The sequence below is a fragment of the Mytilus galloprovincialis genome, chromosome 7 (assembly GCF_965363235.1).
Source record: "Mytilus galloprovincialis chromosome 7, xbMytGall1.hap1.1, whole genome shotgun sequence".
Taxonomy (NCBI): domain Eukaryota; kingdom Metazoa; phylum Mollusca; class Bivalvia; order Mytilida; family Mytilidae; genus Mytilus; species Mytilus galloprovincialis.
The window spans coordinates 34,815,230-34,836,400 of NC_134844.1; the positions used below are offsets into that span (position 1 = coordinate 34,815,230).

Here is a 21,171-nt window from a genome sequence, read left to right on the forward strand (position 1 = left end):
TGTACTCGACCAGGTCTGAACCGTACTCGACCTAGTCTGAACCATACTCGACCTAGTCTGAACCATGCTTGACCTAGTCTCAACCATACTCGACCAAGTCTTAACCAAACTAGACCTATTCTTTGTATCTATTAACTGAATTTTATCAATTTAGGATTTTTTTTAATAAAAATGAAATTTAAACAACAACTTGAAATTAAAAATGTATTCAATACAGTATTGAAATTAAAATTTCACAATAATCAATCATAATATAACTTCAACTCAATATTAATCAACACTTACATAATAATGTATATCAACTTTTAAAATATAAATGAAACAAGCTGATCAAATTATCTAAAAAAATGAATTGTGACTAATATTTTCAATATTATTCTAATCTTATGAATATTTCGGAAGTATTTTATGGTAATTGGACTATTTGCACCATTAACTTAAGCCTAGTATAGATTTATGTTGTCTGTTGACTTAATGCAGTGAATGTTTTTTTATTAAGATATATATAAAATAGTATATAAAACAACTTAATAAATTTTTAAAAAATGAGAGCTTAATTGTTTTGTTTTATTAAACCAAGAATTTAATATAATCATTATAATAGAATTTCCCTAGCAATCCTTGATAGCCTTTTTAAAAAAGGAAATGTATTCCAAAGTAACAATAAACATTTTTTTAAATTAATTTAAGTATTTTTTGTCAAATTAACATAGCATACATAAAACACTTTAATATGTTCTAATTAACTCAGTACATGTGTGTTTTACAGGTAAAAAGAAAGCCCTATTTTCTTAAATTCGTGTATTACTTATCTAGTACATACATGTATATTCGAAAGGCCTTGTTATTTAATTTAAACAGGATGTTGCAATTTTGAATCAATGTTATTTAGAATTTAATACCTCTAACCAGGTGTGATCTTATTTATGAGCTTGCCCCAAGCAGAGGTTATACTTTATATTTCACCACTAATCAGAAAAATAATTTTCTTTATTTATTCAATTTTATCCCTTTTTTGATATAAGTTATATATAATATATTTTTTTTTAACCTAAATATAATCAGAGATATATTTCTTATATAAGGTTAAAATCTTTTATAAATTTTGTTGGCTGTTGTTATATATATGTCAGTTAAAAAAAGATTTATTTAAACAGTTAAAAAAGTAGAGGGTTTTTGGTCTAGTATGGTTCAGACTGGTCGAGTATTGTTCAGACCTTTGGTTAAGTATGGTTTAGACTGAAAAAATAGGTCGAGTACATGTCAAGAATGGGTTAAGACTGTTTCAGACTGGTCGAGTAATAGTTCAGACTATTTTCAACAGCAAAGATAAGGGTCAAGTATGATTCAGTACAGTCAAGTATGGTTCAGACTGGGGTCGAGTAATGTCAAGTAAAAGTCAGACCAATTCAGACTGGTCGAGTAAAAATCAGTACAGTCGAGTACAGATATAGGCCATTTCAGACTTTAATGGTTTGTAGTGATTGAAAGAGCAGAAAAGCATAGTTTGTTAAAATATGAGGAATAGATAACAATAGGCGAAATAAGACTGCAGAAAACGACCAGACAACTTAAAGAGATCACTGAACTGTGACTAAGTAAACATAAAAGGAAATGTCAATATACTTATTGACATACGCACGAAGCTGGAAATTACTGGAAAACATTACGACTTGATGTTATGTTTTACACATAGAAGATCCAGATAAAAACTAATTCGAATATTATATCTATTTTCACTTATTTTTTGAAACTGCACGATTTTTAAATGTGGTATTTGGTATTTCAAAAATACAAAACGGTTCAGGAAGATTTTCTTCATTAAATTTTCTGTACTTCATTGGTGGCACACATTTTGGTTTTTGACACGCTTACTCTTCATTTGAACAGTTTGACAAAACTTTATGTTGTTTAAATACCTTGATAAAAATTTTGAATTTGTATAAAACCTTTTATATAACAAATATACCAAAATACAAAAGTTTATAAAACTATATTCAGCTTTAACAATTGCATCAATTTAAATGTAAATAATGTATTGTACAACAATATTATACAATATAGTGTCATTAAAAATTATCAATAGAAACCTCATGCATATAAAATTTATAAAAAGGTATTATAACAGTGTACGAGATTAAATGTTACCAAAAGGTAATATAACATGCATCTATATATGTGTATTGTAACATAGACTTTGATTCAAGTACTGCTGCTTCCTTTCTCATTTATAGTACTGATGTTGGGTTGGTGAATATATCACAACCCTTAACACTATAACACCGACGACACAAATTGCACCTAGGACAACAGTTAGTATTGTCAGGTTTCTGGCTGTCCTGGCTGACTTCTCAGCACTCTGCATGTTTCCACTATCGGCGGCACTGTTGGACTGAAAAATAGATAATATCACCATGAAATATCTTCCTGTGAACTTTTTCGATCGAATTTTTATTGAATATTGAGAATACATCTGGTCAGTTTTTTATCCTTAATTGGTGCTTTGAGCGGGAAATTACCAAATTGGTATACGAGTTTAGCTCACTTAATATTAAAGGAACAGCTTTCAACACTATAATATTAAAATTCACTGTCGTAAAAATCATCGTGTTTATTTTTCATACATAGATCTTATTCTTTGATCCAGTTTGGCATTCCTATTGGTCCTTTTTTTGATTATATTAGCTTTTGTTACGTTTCTATTAGGCCACGATTTTCAATCACCGGAAGAGGGGTGAAACTTAAAGGGAAACAAGTAGTTCAAGCGGATCGTTAAAGAATATGCATCGAGTAGACAGATCAGTATTAATCAATTTTACGTATCTCAAAATATATTTGACATTCTAGATAGTGCTAGAGCATGTTTCGCTATTTAAAGATGACCAAAATGGCCGAGAGAGATAAGTAACAATATCTAATCTTTTTGTTTTCTCAAACATCCGTTTAAGTGTTCTATTTGTAATATATGATTCTTTTCTTTATACATTGTATAATTGAAAACTGGACTTAGATACATGATGTTTTGTTTGAGTTGTTAGTGGCTTAGAACTAGCTGTCAGTAACTGCGATCTGTACTTGGTGTCTTTTTGTTGTTGTGATGTACAAGTACCCGGCCACGTCAACTTGTATTTGTAGCATTTGTATTTTATCCATCTGATGGTTTAATCCTTTTTCAACTGATTTTTATAGTTCGTTCCTATGTTGTACTGTTTCACCACTGTCCAAGGTAAATGGAGGGTTAGGATCTCGCTAACATGTTTAACCCCGCCACAAATTCTATAAATTTGTCTGTCCCTAGCCAGAAGCCTGTAATTCAGTGGTTGTCGTTTGTTTATGTGTTACATATTTGTTTTCGTTAAATTTTGTACATAAATTAGGCCGTTTTAATTGTTTTACAATGTCATGTAGGGGCCTTTTATAGCTGATTAATTTTATGGGCTTTGCTCATTGTTGAAGGCTGTACAGTGATATATAGTTGTTGATGTCTGTGTCAGTTTGGTCTCTTTGTAAAGTTGTCTCATTGGCAATCATACCACATCGCTTTATTATTTTTTATATTAGATGACTAATTCCTCTATATAGCTGTGCTGGATACATGCCTAAAATGATTCAATGTCAGAGGAAATTGTTCATATTTCATAGGTTACATTTTGTATTAGTCTTATATAAAACCCCATTAAACATGAGTCTCATAGAGATCAAGAGACATATACTCAAGTTATTGTCCAGAAACCAGATTTGTTACTCTTTTTGGCGCCTTAATTCCTAAATAGTTTTGTCCATAATTACCAAAATTAATCCAACCCTTTCTTTTTAAGACATGGGACCTTGTCTATCAATTCCATAGATATCCATACTCTTGTACACAAATTATTGTCATAATACTAGTCAAATGATTGTTTTATCCCTTATTCCTAATATTTAGGACAATAATGCGTGAATAAATCCATCTTTCTTTTTGCGGTGTAGAATCTTGTGGTATAATTTCATAGTGATCTATTAACTTATACTCGATTTATTGTCTGGAAACTAAATGTGTTTGGAAATGAACGACAACGTCATGACATGAATTCTGGTATCTTTGATGAGTTTATTGACAACTACTGGTTTAATGCAACTGCTGGCGGAGTATTAGTTCCCCGAAAAGATTACCTGAGTTGTATTTGGCAAAATTGTTAGGAATCTTTGGTCCTCAATGCTTTTCAATTTTATTTGGGTTTTTTTTTTTAATTTTTTATTCGAGCGTCACTGATGAGTCTTTTGTTAACGAAACGCGTGTCTGGCGTTAATAAGATATTTCAATTCTGGTATATATGATGAGTTTATTTATATGAAACGACCAAAATTTTGCAGAAATTTTGTTGTCGTATAACAAAAACTCCATAGAACTTGTGTCTTTCATCTAGGTCTTTGTCTGTGAATGATCAGCAATAGACACTTTCCAACCTTGTCGACAATAATGGAATTCATTAGAAAAATAACTATTGTGTTGATCTTGTATCGCTTATCATTTTGTCTGTTTAATTTATCTTTATCTTCTTAGTTTTTGCTCAAAACACAAATGAGGGTGATAAATCATCACTCTAGGGCAATCACTACTATACATAGTCTACTAACTATATCGGCAAAACTTGATCTGTTTCTGGATTTTGCCTTGCTTCCCAATTTTTTTATTTTCAAAGCTATTTTTTACCCGTTATATTTTTATCATGAAAGACAAGATGTAAAATGGTTGGTAAAATTCGCCTTCAAAGGGCAAAAACTCCAATAAAGAGTCTCGAAAAAAATCCTCTATATTGTCTTAAATGTAGATCTGGTCTTTTTATTTTTACCAGGTAACGTTATCTACTATCTGTTGTAAATTTTAAGATATAAGGCAAACACGCATATTGGTAAAAATCGTATTGAAAGAGCAATAACTAAAATTAAGAGTAGACTGACGATTTCTACCATGAATACTTCTTTGTTGACCTTGTCTTACTGATCAGTTCTGTAGCTTAAAGTAAGCTCACAATTTAGTCAATTAAGATTGCATTCGAGTGCAGGTGGTGTAATTGGACATATTTTTGCAATCGATACCCCAATGATGGTTGTTGCCAATTTTACTTAAATGTGGTATGTGGTCCAACAGTTCAGGGGATAATAGTTTTGTAAAAGTTAACGAAGTGATGAGAAAAGCTCACTTGCCCTTTTGTGCGAGATAATCTAAAACTGTTTTCACTTATTTATTACATTTCTAATACAGAGTAATACCACAATGTAGCTTTACTGAAATGAAACATCCCTTGTATTTCTTTTCTATCAAAACGTGTGATTGATTGATGCTTGCTAAATGGCGCGTCTGCCCGAAAGATTATCTCAGTTTAAACATTTTGCAGCCATAATTATAATATATGTATATAAATTTTATATAATTACCTAGCTTTAAACCCAGTTTTAAAGTCATATAAAACGAGTGACTGGTAAAAATTATTCTTATCTAATTCATGAACCAATGCATGTTTATATCATAAACTTAGTACTATGTGCACGAATTTATCATTTTTTATGCAAACATATCGTATTATCGTCATTTTTTTTTTCTCTCTGTCTGTTATGACGTGAAAATATATCAGCTACCCAATTGTCGTGTTTTGAAGCCGTTTTTTACCGATTGTAACCTTTTGGTAAACAATCATCAAAAACGCAAGGATATTGGGCACGTGTATAACATGTACAATCAGATAATAGTTTATTTCAATGACAGTTAGAACCATGCGTATTGCAATTAACGGATATTTAAAGGAGGGTCACGCTAATGTCAATTGCATACGGTAAATATGTCGACGAATTGCTTTCTGGAAGCAAGCAATTTAAAAAAAAGTAAACTTCTTCTAAATGTGGACAAATTAAAGAATTTTCCTCAGAAAAAGTATATGTACAGAAGTTTTATAATGAAAAGTATTCATTTAGTTATAAACAAAAATGTGTTCTCATTTTCTATGTTCAGTGGACCGTAAAAATGACAATTAAAAAGATCATATTATAGTGAACATGTGTACTAAGTTTTAAGTTGGTTCGACTTCAACTTTATCAAAAACTACCTCGACCAAAATCTTTAACCTGAAGCAGTTCATACGGACGAACGAACGGATGAACGGACGGACAAACGAACGAACGAACGGACGCACAGACCAGAAAGCATAATGCCCATAAATGGGGCATAAAAACATATGCATCATTTTTTTTTAGGTTTCATATGACTGTAATCCACCATTTTCTACATAAGAAAATTAATGTACTAAATCAGGAATATGACAGTTGTTATCCATTTGTTTGATGTGTTTGAGCTTTTGATTTTGCCCTTAATTTTGATAAGGTACTTTCCGTTTTGAATTTTCCTCGGAGTTCAGTATGTTAGTGATTTTACTTTTTACCTTGTAATCAACAATAAACATATGCATGATCAATTTTGCAGGCGCTACTTACATTAAATGCAGCTACTATAGCGCATATTCCTGTTGGCCAGAAGCAACAAAGACATGCCAGGATAGCAGGAATTATCCAGTTCGATGGTCTTGTTTGGGCTATAGTCACTATCGTTGTTGAAGGCACTGGCTGTGAAACCTGATAAAAAAAGAATTTGCCTTTAGAATATATTTGCTCCTTTGAATCCGGTGACTCCGTTGTACCATATAACTAAACGCAGCTAATATCAAGCAGTATGTTGGCCTTAGTTTACTTGGAATTAATCTTGCTATTGTTTTGCTGCTATAATAACAGTTTCTGTTTTAGTATTTTACATACTGAATCAAATGAATTATATTAAACCTGATACTTCCTTTCACTAATAAGAACAGATTTGTTACCATAAGCATTCCCATTCTGTTATTAATTTAAACGTATTCTAATTAACTGTTATTAGGAAGTATTGTTCTATGTTAACTAATTTAACACTTGGTTATTAGCTCTGATAACTGGTGAAAGTATTTATAGTTCTAATAATTGATGTTAGTCATGCTTGTTTTGTAAACTTAAATGGTAATAGTTCTAACTACTGGTGTTATGCATGCTTGTTTTGTTAACTAAAATACTGTAAGTTCAGATAACTGATGTTAGGCATGCTTGTTTTGTTAAGTTAAAGGCTGCTAGTTCAGATAACTGATGTTAGGCATGCTTGTTTTGTTAACTTAAAGACTGTAAGTTCAGATAAGTGATGTTAGCCATGCTTGTTTTGTTAAGTTAAAGGTTGCTAGTTCAGATAACTGATATTAGGCATGCTTGTTTTGTTAACTAAAAGACTGTAAGTTCGGATAACTGATGTTAGGCATGCTTGTTTTGTTAATTTAAGGCTGTTAGTACTGATAACTGATGGTAGGCATGCGTGTTATATTAACTGAAAGGCGGTTAGAATTGATAACTGAAGTTGACATGCTTATTCGGTTAATTGAAAAACCACTACTGATGCTAACGAATGTGAGTCATGCTTGGTTTTTTTTATTTGGAAGGCTGCTATGTCTGATAATAAACTCATCATAGATACCAGGATTAAAATTTTATATTTACCCCAGACGCGCGTTTCGTCTACAAAAACTCATCAGTGACGCTCGAATCAAAAAATGTTTTAAAGGCCAAATAAAGTACGAAGTTGAAGAGCATTGAAGACCAAATATTCCTGAAATTTTGCCAAATGCAGCTAAAGTAATCTATGCCTGAGGTTAAAATGCCTTAGTTTTTCACAAATTCAAAGTTTTGTTAACAGGTAATTTATAAATATGAGCATATCAATGATAACTCAAGTCAACACAGAAGTGCTGACTACTGGGCTGGTGATACCCTCGGGGAATTAAAACTCCGCCAGCAGTGGCATCGAACAAGTGGTTATCAATAGACTCATCATAGATACCAGAATTCATGTCATGACGTTGTCGTTCATTTCCGAACTCATTTAGTTTCCAGACAATAAATCAAGTATAAGTTAATAGATCAATCACTATGAAATTGTTCCACAAGGTTCTACACCACAAAAAGAAAGATGGGATTGATTTACGCATTATTGTCCTAAATACTAGGAATAAGGGCTAAAACAAGCATTTGTCTAGTATCATGACAATAATTTGTGTACAAGAGTATAGATCTCTATAGAATTGATAGACAAGGTCCCATGTCCTAAAAGAAAGGGTTGGATTGATTTTGGTTATTATGGACAAAACTATATAGAAATTAAGGCGCAAAAAAGGGTAGTTTTTCAAAAACTCAAAATTGTGTTAACAGTTAATTTATAAATATGAGCATAGCAATGATTACTCAAGTCAACACAGAAGTGCTGACTACTGGGCTGGTGATACACTCGAGTAAATAAATCTCCATAAGCAGTGGCATGATAACTGGTGCTAGTTCTGATAACTGATGTAAGACATGTTGGTTTTGTTTACGTAAAGGCTGCTAGTTTTGATAACTGATGTTATGCATGTTAATTTTGTAACTGATAGTAAAAACTCTTATGTTATCTGGTAATACTAAGGATTTCTGTTCTGTTATCTTATATTAAGCAGGTTTGTGATGTGCTTTAATGTTTCAGAAGCTGGTTCTGTAATATTATGTAAAACATTTAATGTGTTGTTAACCGCCCGGCCACCTGGCATTTTCATTTCATTTTTATGAAGCTCAGGTGGTCGTGTGGTCTAGCGGGACGGCTATAGTGCAATCCGGCCACCGAAAGCTTCATTGTTATGAAGCCCATGTGGTCGTGTGGTGTAGCTACAGTGCAGGTGATTTGGTGTCAGGATATCTCAGTAGCATGGGTTCGAATCCTGGCGAGGAAAAACAAAAAATTTAGACGAGTTGTATATATATATATATATTACAACTCGTCTAAACATCAACCCAACAATGTTAGATCTGTAAATTTGCTTTCGCAAATTTTTGGTTCTTCCCTCGCCGGGATTCGAACCCATGCTACTGTGATATCGTGACACCAAATCGCCTGCACTGCAGCCGTCCCGCTAGACCACACGACCACCTGGGCTCTCAAAAAAAGAGCTTTCGCTGGCCGTGTGTTACCTTTCCTCGTCAGTTTTAATCTAGCGGCGTACTACAGTACATGATATAGAAGGCATGAAGATGTTATTGTTACAGATCAGCTAAATTATCTATAGTAAAGGATCCTACAAATTAAAGTAATATACAGTCACAGAAAATAATTATATTTATAAGTACGTCTGAGTCAGTGACAACTCTACAACAGATGTATCCATCGGATCGCCATCAGTGATCGTGATACATATATTATACAACTCGTCTAAACATCAACCCAACAATGTTAGATCTGTAAGTTTGCTTTCGCAAATTATATATATATATAACCATGTTAGTTTCGTTATCTGATGCACAAGTAGTTCATGATAGTGTTTGCGAAGATTTTGTAAAAACATTTTCCATTTACATGTATCATGTCCCCTTAATGATGCCGAGTAAAAACATGAAATCAGAGACTTCATATAATGTCATTAATTTTATTATAAGTGATTTTATTTATGTGTTAACTCGTCCATGCATGCTCACACAAAGCTTGAATAATACAATAGTCATGGATTTCACTGATGGCTCTTTTTCTTCAAAAGAAAAACCGGGAAATAAAAAAAAGTTCATAGTGCAAGTATGACACAGACTTTTAAATCGCTCTCTTCTTGGAATTCTTTTAGGAGTACAATATATATATATAACAAGAAAATTAGACGCGGAAAATACCAAAGGGGCATTCAATACTTAGAAATATACTAGAAAATAATAGCGCCATGGCAAATAAACACTGTAAAAATAAATACGAATCCGAAAAATTCGTAAGAGTTCTGCAGAAACCAGTGTCTTGTTTACTTTTGCTGTTTACTGATTTCTAAAAGGGTTGAAACATTACTTTATAGAATGGGAAAAAAATAATTAACAATTTTCCTGTAGATACTATCTTTTGATTGTAAGAAGCTTCTGTCCAAGATTGGTAAAAATCCAGGATGGTTTATGATAAAATTGAGAAAGGAAATGGTGAATGTGTCATAGCGACAACAACCCGACAATAGAACAGACAACAGCCGAAGGCCACAAATGCGTCTTCAATGTAGCGAGACACTCCCGCACCCGAAGACGTCCTTAAGCTTGCCCCTTAAAAAAATGTGTACTAGTACAGTGATAATGGACGTCATACTAAACTCCGAATTATACACAAGAAACTAAAATAAAAAAATCATACAAGACTAACAAAGGCCAGAGGCTCATGACTTGGAACCATCGCAAAATTGCGCCGGGGTTAAACATGTCTATGAGATCTCAACCCTCCCTCTATACCTCTAGCCAATGTAGAAAAGTAAACGCATAACAATACCAACATTAAAATTCAGTTCAAGAGAAGTCCGAGTCCGATGTCAAAAGATGTAACAAAAGAAAAGAAACAAAATGACAATCATACATAAATAACAACAGACTACTAGCATTTAATTGACATGCCAGCTCCAGACCTCAATTAAACTGATTGAAAGATTATGTCTTCATCATATGAATATCAGGCATAATCCCTCCCGTTAGGGGTTTAATATCAAACTATCATAAAATATATGAGAAGAAAATAACCCAGGCCATACCAACAACTGTTTTTTTTTTTTTAAATAAATGTGTTTAGTTCCGATGCAAAGACCATATATTAAGTGAACCAATATTAAAGCAAAAATATGCAATCTTTAATGACTTGACAACAGTATCGTAACTGTATCCTTTCTTAATAAGTCTATTTAAAGGTTTTGTTAGCTTCTGAAGTGAATACTGAATTTTTTGTGCTTTGTAAAGAATATTACTATAAAATATTGATTGTGAAATACCTGAACGTATAAGATTTCTGTATGTTGAGTTATATTTACGAATTATTTCTTTATACCGATGATAACATTTAGTAAATGTTTTGATGTAATAATTTTTCAGTAATACATAAATTTCTCTCTAAGAATCTAATAAATGTTTTAAAAACTCTAACTGCAGACTGTATATAGTGTTCATTTCTAAGTAATATACGGAAAAACAGGAAATAAATTTTACAAAATTTCCTGCTTGATACTAACTTTTGATCATAAACAAACGTCTGTCTAAATTTGGTACAAATCCAGGATAGTTTGAGAAAGTAATTAGAATTTTAAAAACTTTAACCACAGGGAACTAAGTCCATTAAAAAATAAAAAACGGATAAACAGGATTTTATTTACAAAATTTAATCTAGATACTATCTCATGACCATAAACAAGCTTCTATTTAAATTTGGTGGAAATCCAGTATAGTTTCAGAAAGTTATTAAAATTTCAAAAACTTTAACCATAGAGTGAAATGTGTAGACGTCGTCGTCTTCAGCGGCGGTGTTGACGATGGCATTAGGATTGCTATGTCTCGCTTTTGCGACTAAAGTTGCAGGCTCGACAATAAGGATAATAATAAACAAAATACCACACAATACAATAAAGAGAGAGTTACACGAACCCCACAAAAATGTGTTTGGCTGATTTTGTTGGTCCTTTCACAACTTACCAATTTACTTTACGGAGTAATACTTTATCTCGTGACTGATACGGTGAACGGTTTTTCTTTCCTTTGTTTTCTTTCTTTCTTTTGGGGAAATCAAATAGCGTATAAAAAGTACCAGACTTATAATTTGCCACAACGGACTCACGTTTCGTCTACACAAGACTCGCCAGTGCTGTTCGAATCTAAACAGTTTAAAGGCCAAATCAAATACGATGTTAAAGGGCATTACAAACCGAAAATTCAGAAAAGTTGTACAAAATACGGCTAAAGCAATCTATTCCTAGAGTATACGTAGACAGACCTTAGTGTTTTGAATGATACAACATTTTATGAACAATGAAGATATCAATCATATGCCATTATAAAAGTGATGACAACTGGGCTTGTGATACCCTAGGGGGACTAAAAGTCAAATGGTAGTAGCATCTATCAAACAGTGGAATAGAACATGGAATTAACGGGAAGATACATATGCACAATTAAATAATAGCAAATCTTAAAAGGTAAAAGAAAAGAATAAATGATACGTTTGTCTAATCACCATTTAAAGCTATTCAAGGAAAAGTAATGAAGGAGATAGATGCTTGATTGATTGCTGTATTTATTGACCTAATCTGTAAAACTTTATAATTAATTTAAAATCAAAGATTACTACATTTATGTATGAAGGTCCTGATTCACAGCTCCCTTGTATTACTACAAATAAGAACCGTTCAATCCCTACCCAATCCTAACCCGTAGAATGTGTTCTCTGATAGTATTTTAAAACTACATAATTGAACGACAATTGAGGGGCCTCGCTGGTCGAGTGCTATAAGTTGAATAACTGTATCACTAGCTTGTCAACACTGCAGTTGTGAGTTCGAATCCCGTATGTGGCAGGTGCACCCGACTTCAATCTTAATTGACTAGCATTGCTTATTTTCCTACCGAAGGTCGATGGTTCATTTCATAAAAACTGACCGCCACGAAAAAACACAATAGTACTGAAAGTGGCGTTAAACACATATGAATTAACCAATCAATTGAACGGCAATAGGTTCTATATTTGGGATATAACATCTTTTAAAATTAGTTTGAATTAGTCTTGTTTACTTTTCATAATTTTTTTTTTTAATTTTTAAACTTACAACAACATTTTGTCCTTGACCTCCGTACATCGGTTGTTGTCCGTAATGTTGTGTTTGAGGATAACCCTGCTGTTCATAGCCTTGGGCAACGGATTGGTATCCAGTTCCATGACTGTACCCTTGTGAAGGTTGAAGCTGTGAATAACCATGGGGTTGACTATACCCCTGAGGATACTGTTCATATTGTTGATTTTGTGGTGCTGTAGACGCATATGGTGGCGGAGGACTTTGTGCTGGACATTTGTCTGAAATACACATGATGTATACTAGACATTGTGATTCATTGGCCGGGTTTGGCTTTCGATTTGTTTTACCTGATTTTGATTTTATCAGTCTCTCGATGTCTTTATCAGCTTCTAGATTTTCCAATAGTTTGATCTGGATCATAACTGAAGTATATTTGGTACAATAAACTAAATATTTTACTGTTATTATATAATCATCATACATGACATTTCAATTAAATAACCGGCCATTAAAGTTATACATGTATATGCAGAACCTCGTCAACAGCTCGCATTTGTCTCTTTAAAACCCAGGATTTATTATCCGCGAATCAAAAAGAGATACTTTCAGCAAAAGCCGCCAACTGATGTCGCTGCGCAGAAAAATGAATCCCTGCAGAAGACGATCTGATAGGAAATCGTGGTTTTTTTGAAATTTTAAGAAATTAAACGTTTCATGAACGGTATACTTGATATTATAAATTTTAAAATTATTTGAAAAATACATATAGTCAAAGTAATATGTCGTTGAAAAAGCAATTCGGTTTCCGGAATCGCCATGTTTTAACTTCGACTGACAACTGTTATTGACAAATGTTCAGCTCAGGACGACTTGACCTATGCCCGGTTTACCTTAGAAATAAATATATGACAAGTTTATTTTGATAAACTGGAACTTGGAAAAAAAGAACTAGGATGGTCACGTGACGTTACCATTCGTTTTTACACGAGCACAATTTCAGAACACATCACATCTGCAAGGACTCACTATTACTGTTTTTAAAACTTCTCTGCTCTTTATCAACACAGCTGAGAATTAGGACAAACTTTTCACACAGGCATAGACAGACAACATGGCATTGAAATGAATAAAAATATGTTATTTTTTGTGATTTATTTTCCCTTTTCGTGTCTCACTGATGTCTTGCAGTACCTAAATTTCCAAAATATGAACAAAAGTAATCTTATTTCTTAAAAATCACACAGTTATTCTGGATTCAGCACATTATGCATAGAAAAATATGTAGAGAGGTCTCTCAATAATATCCCTTAATCAGTGGATTCATTTTTTGGGATGTCCAGGTGTAAATTATTGTCATATGTTACCATCAGGATTTGTCCAGAATGACATGACTCTAGTGTTAATATCCTGAGATCTGATCTATTATAGATAAAAGATCGTGGACACACAGTCTGAACCTAGTCAAGGTTTTATTTTGTACCTTATTGGTGTAATTGTAAAAGAATGAAAATGATATCACACCATAATATAGTATTGTGTGTGCTTATTCTGTGCTCACCTTCAAGCAATCTTTCGTTATTGGTTTCATAGATATTATAAGCTCCAATCTACATCCAATTTACCTAAATTAGTTTCTATTTATGATGATTTAGTCCGTACCTGCATATGATGAGGATGTATATATCAGGTCAACATGGTAATATTTTTCAATTCTTCATTCAGATCCAGAATGAGTTTGTGATACTTGTCACTGGCCATTATTCAACTTATTCAACATTCAACAAATTAATCAATAATTTAGTAATAATATGAACAGCCTGAAATTCAGGTAGACTGAGGAATAAATTTTAACTTTTCAAGCTATTATAAATAAAATGATTAACAGTGATATAAAATTAACTGTGATTTTGATTGTTTTTCTCTCATGCGGTTTTCGTTGTTTTAATCAAACAAATGTAAAAGTTTAAGTATTTCCTACAGCTCTTGTGAAAATGTTAAAGGACCTTTTATAAATAAAACAAATAGTAATGCTTAAATCAAACAAAGTTAAAATTTAAGTATTTCCTACAATTGTTGTGAAATTGTCATAGAGGACATTTAATGAAACAAAACGTTAACAAGTATTTCCGCACAAGCTAAAATTTCCTGTTATCAATTTCATATTGTTTGACTCGGTGTGATGTACAGCTTAAAATATTGCATACACACCTGGCTATTGTCGAAGACTATATGTTGTACGCTATAAATGTGTCATTTGGTTGCTGTCTCGTCGGTATATACCGAACATTTTTTTAAATGTAATCATTTGTTAGATTATCATTCAGGTAATCAGCCTCTAAGTCTAACAAGTCTGTTATATTGTAGTATACTGTAGAGATCCAATGTGAATATCAGTTGTCGTTCAGTACATTTAAGGCAATTTTAAGATGAATCAGCTTGTCAAAAATTGAACAATCTTCATAATAAAGAAATGTCACGCTTTGGGATGTGGAATCAGAAACATTTATATGCTTATATTGGTATAAACAGAGGGTTAAAAAAGTGAAACAGCTGACTGCTCACACTGCAAAATGCAACTCTATCGAAAGTTTTGAAAACTAAAAAAACCAGCAATCGATTCTTTACTGCCCAGTGTCAATGAATTGCAATAAAAAAACAAACACAGAATATCACAAATAGATTGAAGAAAAAATTCCACCTTTCGGAATTTTTTTGATGACGTTTTTAATCCCCCCCCAAACGCAGACACGAACTGACTATGACCTGATACCATTAAAGGCACAAATCCGATGCCTTTAAATCGACTTAAATACAATCAACAGTTCACAAAACACAACACAGAAAACTAAAAACTGAACAATACAAACTGGGGGGTCTTAATTGTTCCGTTGGGATAAGCAGACCCTGTTCCACAAATGGCACCCGTCGTGTTTATCAAGTAAGTTAGAACTTGGTGATAAATTTGTAAAATCACATCCGACAAAAAAAGGCCGGGGTTATGTGGCTACGATAATTGGAACATATATGTCGTATAAATTTTCCATAACGGTCAACCAACTAGTCGAAGTGACGATTTCAACTTCATTACTTGGATTTCTTGGTTTTATAGCTGTATTTTTCTATCAAGGCAATTATTATTAAAAATGTAGGCTCTGCAATATCGTATCGACTGAAAGATAAATACTTCATACGCAGGCGCTTCTAGAATGTTGCTGAATAGAGTTGGAAATATCACAATTTGGAAACCATCTCTTTTGTCGTAAAGTTTTGTTCTCAATCGACCCTCATTAACAATTTCTATATGTTAGTCAAGATATAAGGCAGACAAAACTGTATCTGTTGTATGCTTTATTGCAAGCTCGATGGGACAAATGCGTTCAACATAGTCAACAAACTTTAAATAATTCAGTGAGAGAACATCGGCTTTATACCGTCAAATGAAGTTAAAGGATAATGCTAACTTCTTTTCATTCATCTTAAGTAGCCCCTGTATGACGTTAGTATGAAGTTAGTCTCATGTGAATAAAAGAACACGTCGGCAAAAAAAGGAGCACAGTTAGTTCTTGTTGGAATGAATAAAGATTGCTTTTTCAGTAAACACTTCCTCCAAACGTAACACGTTTATTACCAATCAATCTTGATAATGTCAATTTCAGACAACTGTTGTTTGAATAAGAGTAAGTTTTTGCAAAGTACAACTTATTCTTCCTTAAAACCAGACATTAATATTTATGTTGGCCATTTTTGTTTTATGAAACATCGCAGGACTAATTCTCTCAATTTGGCTCGTTTGCTTAGAATGGGGAATGCATGTGTAAAGGATATATACATGTAGGAACGTCAAATGTTTCAATACTATTGCAAGAGAAAGGAGACTTTTAAAGTATCCACATCTGATTTACGCCACTCCTAAATTATTAGGTTTTGCAATGCCTTTGAAGCCCGGTTTTAGTTTGCTGATACAATTGATGTTGAATAATTTTTAAATTGATTTCATGGAACAATTTGAAGATTGGCAATATAACGTTGTTTTGCAATGACACTTATGTGATTTTGGTTTGCAATGAAGAAATATAGGACACTTATGTAATTAAGGTTTCCAGTGAAGAAATATCCAGTTCTTCACCTTTGGTTGATTTTTATAAGGAACATAGAACTGACCTGTGATTACTCAGGATTTCCTCCATGGCGAGTGTCGATAGGGGTAAATATTAAGTTTCCAAGAACTGATCATACCTCATTCTTTTATCACGCAGTAATATGTTTGCAATCAAAACGGTGTTGCTTTGGGCTTTATATACATGGACAATAATATATTTGCTATGGAAGTAGGACAGGTGCTTAGCAAAATTTAGGTCTTTAAAGATCGATGTAGCATGTGTATTCATAGACCCATTCTAATTTGTATCACTTTACCACAGCCTTAGATATAGGAAGATGAGGTGTGAGTGCCAAGAAGACAACTATCCATCCAAATAAAAATTTATTAAAGTAAACCATTATAGGTCAATGTACAGCCTTAAACACGGAGCCTTGGCTCACACCGAACAAAAAGCTATAAAGGGTCCCACAATTACTAGTATAAAATCATTCAAACGGGAAAACCAACGGTCTAATCTATATAAAATACGAGAAAAGAGAAACACGTATAAATTACATAACCAAACGACAACTAATGTACATCAGATTCAGGAATTAGTACAGGTGCAAACATTTGAAGCGAGATTAAACGTTTTAAAGGTACCAAACCTTCTCCCTTTTTCTGAAACAATAGCATATTATCACAACATAGAAAACCACACGATAAAATATCAATTGGAAGGCTAAACTCAATCAAAAAACGTAAATTAACACACTATGAAAGAATCACCCATTCTGAAATTATCTACGTCTTTTGTTTGCGATTAGTTCATAGCCTGGCATAATACTCGACTGAATTAATCAGTAAGTCGTGTTTCCAACTCTCAACTTTCTTTGCTTTTGCATAGCACATTTCGCAGTGAAATTTTATTGCCAATGTCTAGGTTAGTAGCAAAAACGTGGCAAGTCGGATTATATATGAACGGGGAACTAGTACATGTGCAATCATGAGGTATGTATTCGAAGAAATCAATATTGATATTCTGCAACACGTGTTTGTAATTGTAATATTTAAATGCGATTGGTTTTGTTTAGGTATATACGTGCTGATATCCACGTTATTTGAACTCGAAAATCGTTGAGAATCGTAATTGTCCGAATGCACTTATAGTTAAAATGTAGAGATCTGATATGTGTCTGATAACGTATTCTATTGTTTTCACACCTTAAATCATTTTTAGAAGCGGCTTCGCTTGAAGAGAGTTGTTTATTTATACATATTTTTAATCTGATATTCGAAAATACGCGTATCTTTTTTTGAAATTACCGTCGCAAAGTCTACTAGCTGGTTCCATAACTTTGAAAGGAAGTAGTTGGATTTTTCTTTAAAAACCAGCATGACCTTGTTGACATAGCCACCAAACAATGATCAGTAATTCATTGGATGAATGACAAACAAACTACTGTTTATGTTTACAAAATTTACAAAAACTGTTTACCTTTATTTTAAACAAATAATTTCGTTTGTATAACCACGGGTACTTTTTAATTATATATTTTAACCATGATGATATTTAATCATATTGATAACTTCGATTGAAAGCTCATCAATATAATATTTTATTTCTTATATTTCGCCGAACTGGTATACATCATTGTTTAGAAACCAGCTGACGCAAACCTCCGGATGCGGGATTTTCTCGCTGCATTGAAGACCCATTGGTAGCCTTGGATTGTTTTCTGCTCTTAGGTGGGGTTGATTTTTCTTTGACACACATTTCGAGTTTCTATTCACTATTCTATTACATGCATTATTATTAATTTACACATAGTGACTTGGATTGAGAGTCGTCTCAGTGGCACTCATATCACATATTTTTATTTATATGTTTATAGATTATCATTGATAATCTCAACGAGATTGATTATCTTGCTTGAGCCGAAACGGCGAAAGTGTAAAAAGCAATCGAGTAGATATAACTTATGACAATCTGTTTATCGCTATTTTACCTATGACGACGTTATCAATTTCATTTCAATTTCGTTAGCAACGGCCAGCGCTCCCTTAGTTTCTAGCGATAATGTTCATATCACTCTCGACTCCGTTGATAAAGGAAATTATCAGTCAGCAGGATCAAAGAAAAATTTCGGAAAAAAGCGATAAAAGATATTATTAGTATACTTAAAATTGATGAACACGTGTGTTATCATCTTTCCTAGAACAATCACCAAATTGGTGTATCCATATTTTCCAATGACTTACCTTGATTTTTCTCGCTCATATTACATATATGTTCTCTGCCAACAGTTGTTGTACTGTGTTGTTAACAATCCAGGTGGAAAACTTCAAGTAGCGTGCGGTTACAATGTTATTATTAAATAACTATGTGCTTTTTCATAAGAATATACATGTATATATGTTATATGCAGCATCTGATTCTATCGACAGTTGCACCTAAAACTGCGTTTACATTCATTATTTATTTTCAATTGATTTAAAACAAGGAGACTGATCGACGAATTAAAAACAATTGAATTAAAATGAACTGCAATAAACTAAGTACTTCCCTATATGTATACCGAAACTAATTAATGTGTAAATTCCTTACCATATGAGTATTTGAACCATATGCCAATATGCGGTTATACTCATATAGTTCGACCAATTGAAAGGGTTAATTCGGAAATTATGACAAGCATGTAGCTCATAGCTGTCAACTACAATGACTGACTAAAGTCAAACAATGCAGATATCACAGATTATCGCTATTTTAAGAAATTTTCCTTTGATCTTACTGTATGATAATTTTCGTTCTCAGTGGAGTCAACTGATATGACAATTATCGCTTGAAACTGAGGGAGCACATGCCGTTGTTAATGAAATTAACAAGAAATTAACAACGTCGTCATAGTTAAAATATTAATAAACGGATTATCATTGGTCATTTCAACACGATTGCTTTGCTTTTCTCACATTCGCCGTAGCTCAAGCGAGATATTCAAATATGAAGACAGTCATCAAGATTTTATGCTTTTGATATGATCAACGATAACCTATAATTAAATTTTCAACAAGATCTATAGAAAAAAGATATCACCAAATATATCTCTCTCTCTCTCTCTCTCTCTCTCTCTCTCTCTCTCTCTCTCTCTCTCTCTCTCAACGTCGTCATAGGTAAAATAACGATAAACGGATAATCATTGATGAGTTTATGTATCCCAGTTTCAAATAAATGAAACGAATGGTTCAATTTGTTTGATATACTAGTTTACTGAATCAAATTCAACGGCAGACCAGTGAGGTATCATACATAAAACATATAAAGAAAATATGTGTTTGCATATCAAAAAGTAAAATAACAAAAATTCGGAACTTTAAGGAAAATCCTATACGGAAAGTCCCTACGCAAATGGCAAAATCAAAAGCTGAAACACATCATTCAAATGGATGACAACTATCATATTCCTGACTTGTTACAGGCATTTTCGTATGTAAAAAAACGATAGATAAAATCTGGTTTAATAGCCAGCTAAACCTCTCACTTGTATGACAGTCGCATAAAAGTCCTTTATATTGACAAAGATGTGTAAACAAAACAAATAGACATAATAGATAAAATGTCAAAAATAGGGGTACAGCAGTCAATAACATGTTTTAATCCTAATCACTACATAAACAAGCAATATGTCAGCAACGACAAACAAAAAGGCATATAGGCAAAGCACATTAGCAAAAACGAAAGACAAGAATACTCAAATTTTACCATAGCACAACAACACAATGACGGGATGTACACATATCGAGCCACTTTAAATGGGTCACTATAAAATCAAGCAAATAGGTCAACAACGACAAACAAAAAGGCATACAGACACAGCACAATAACACAATGACGCAATGTACAAGTACCGACCGACGTCAAATGGATACTTTAATGATATTTTATGAAAATTAAAAACTCGTGGACCTTAACAAAATTAAAAATTTTATGTTTATGGATATTTAAATTTGTCTTCTTCTCATTTTTTTTTTATGGTAGAGAACCATTTATTAAAATATACAAGAGAGTTGTCTATATTTGAAAAAGGAAAACTTCCGACGCATAGCTGTAACTTTTTTAATAAGTATAGTCTGTAGAAAGTATTGTAGAATCATTCTTGAAAATGTTTTCGAAATATGAAAATATACGAATTTATAATAGGAGGTGCCCTGTTAGTTTGATCAGACATACTTTTTTGTACTTCCAAATTTCAGGGAACCAGTGCGCACTGATCTGCAAGTTGTTGAATTTTTCAGTACAACTCAGGGTAAAATGTAGTTTTGTCATGAAAAGACTGCCACTTTATTTGAACTTTTGGTTAATTAGGAAGTAATGCTTGGAATTGCAAACTATACATAAAAAGCATTGGATCCGTAAATTAGTGACTTTATTCCTGATATATAATGGGATTGAAA

The 21,171-nt window shown here is 32.8% G+C and overlaps 1 protein-coding gene across 1 annotated transcript; it reads right to left on the bottom strand.

The window, feature by feature from the left end:
- Positions 1-1,802: 1,802 nt before the first annotated feature.
- On the bottom strand, positions 1,803-19,215 carry LOC143082853 (proline-rich transmembrane protein 1-like). Its single transcript, XM_076258810.1, has 4 exons — positions 18,979-19,215; positions 12,669-12,913; positions 6,469-6,606; positions 1,803-2,392 (listed from the first exon to the last, which is right to left on the bottom strand). Exons 1-4 carry the CDS (start codon positions 18,995-18,997, stop codon positions 2,225-2,227), a joined length of 570 nt encoding a protein of 189 aa, XP_076114925.1. The 5' UTR covers positions 18,998-19,215; the 3' UTR covers positions 1,803-2,224.
- Between the last annotated feature and the right edge of the window lie 1,956 nt (positions 19,216-21,171).

What these genes read in the sequence shown, in the direction of transcription:
- LOC143082853 (XM_076258810.1), bottom strand. An exon ending in GTCAAGGACAAAATGTTGTT is followed by an intron (nt 6,607 to 12,668) that starts GTAAGTTTAAAA and finishes TTTTTTTATCAG; the next exon opens with GTTTCACAGCCAGTGCCTTC. An exon ending in CTATAGTAGCTGCATTTAAT is followed by an intron (nt 2,393 to 6,468) that starts GTAAGTAGCGCC and finishes TCTATTTTTCAG; the next exon opens with TCCAACAGTGCCGCCGATAG.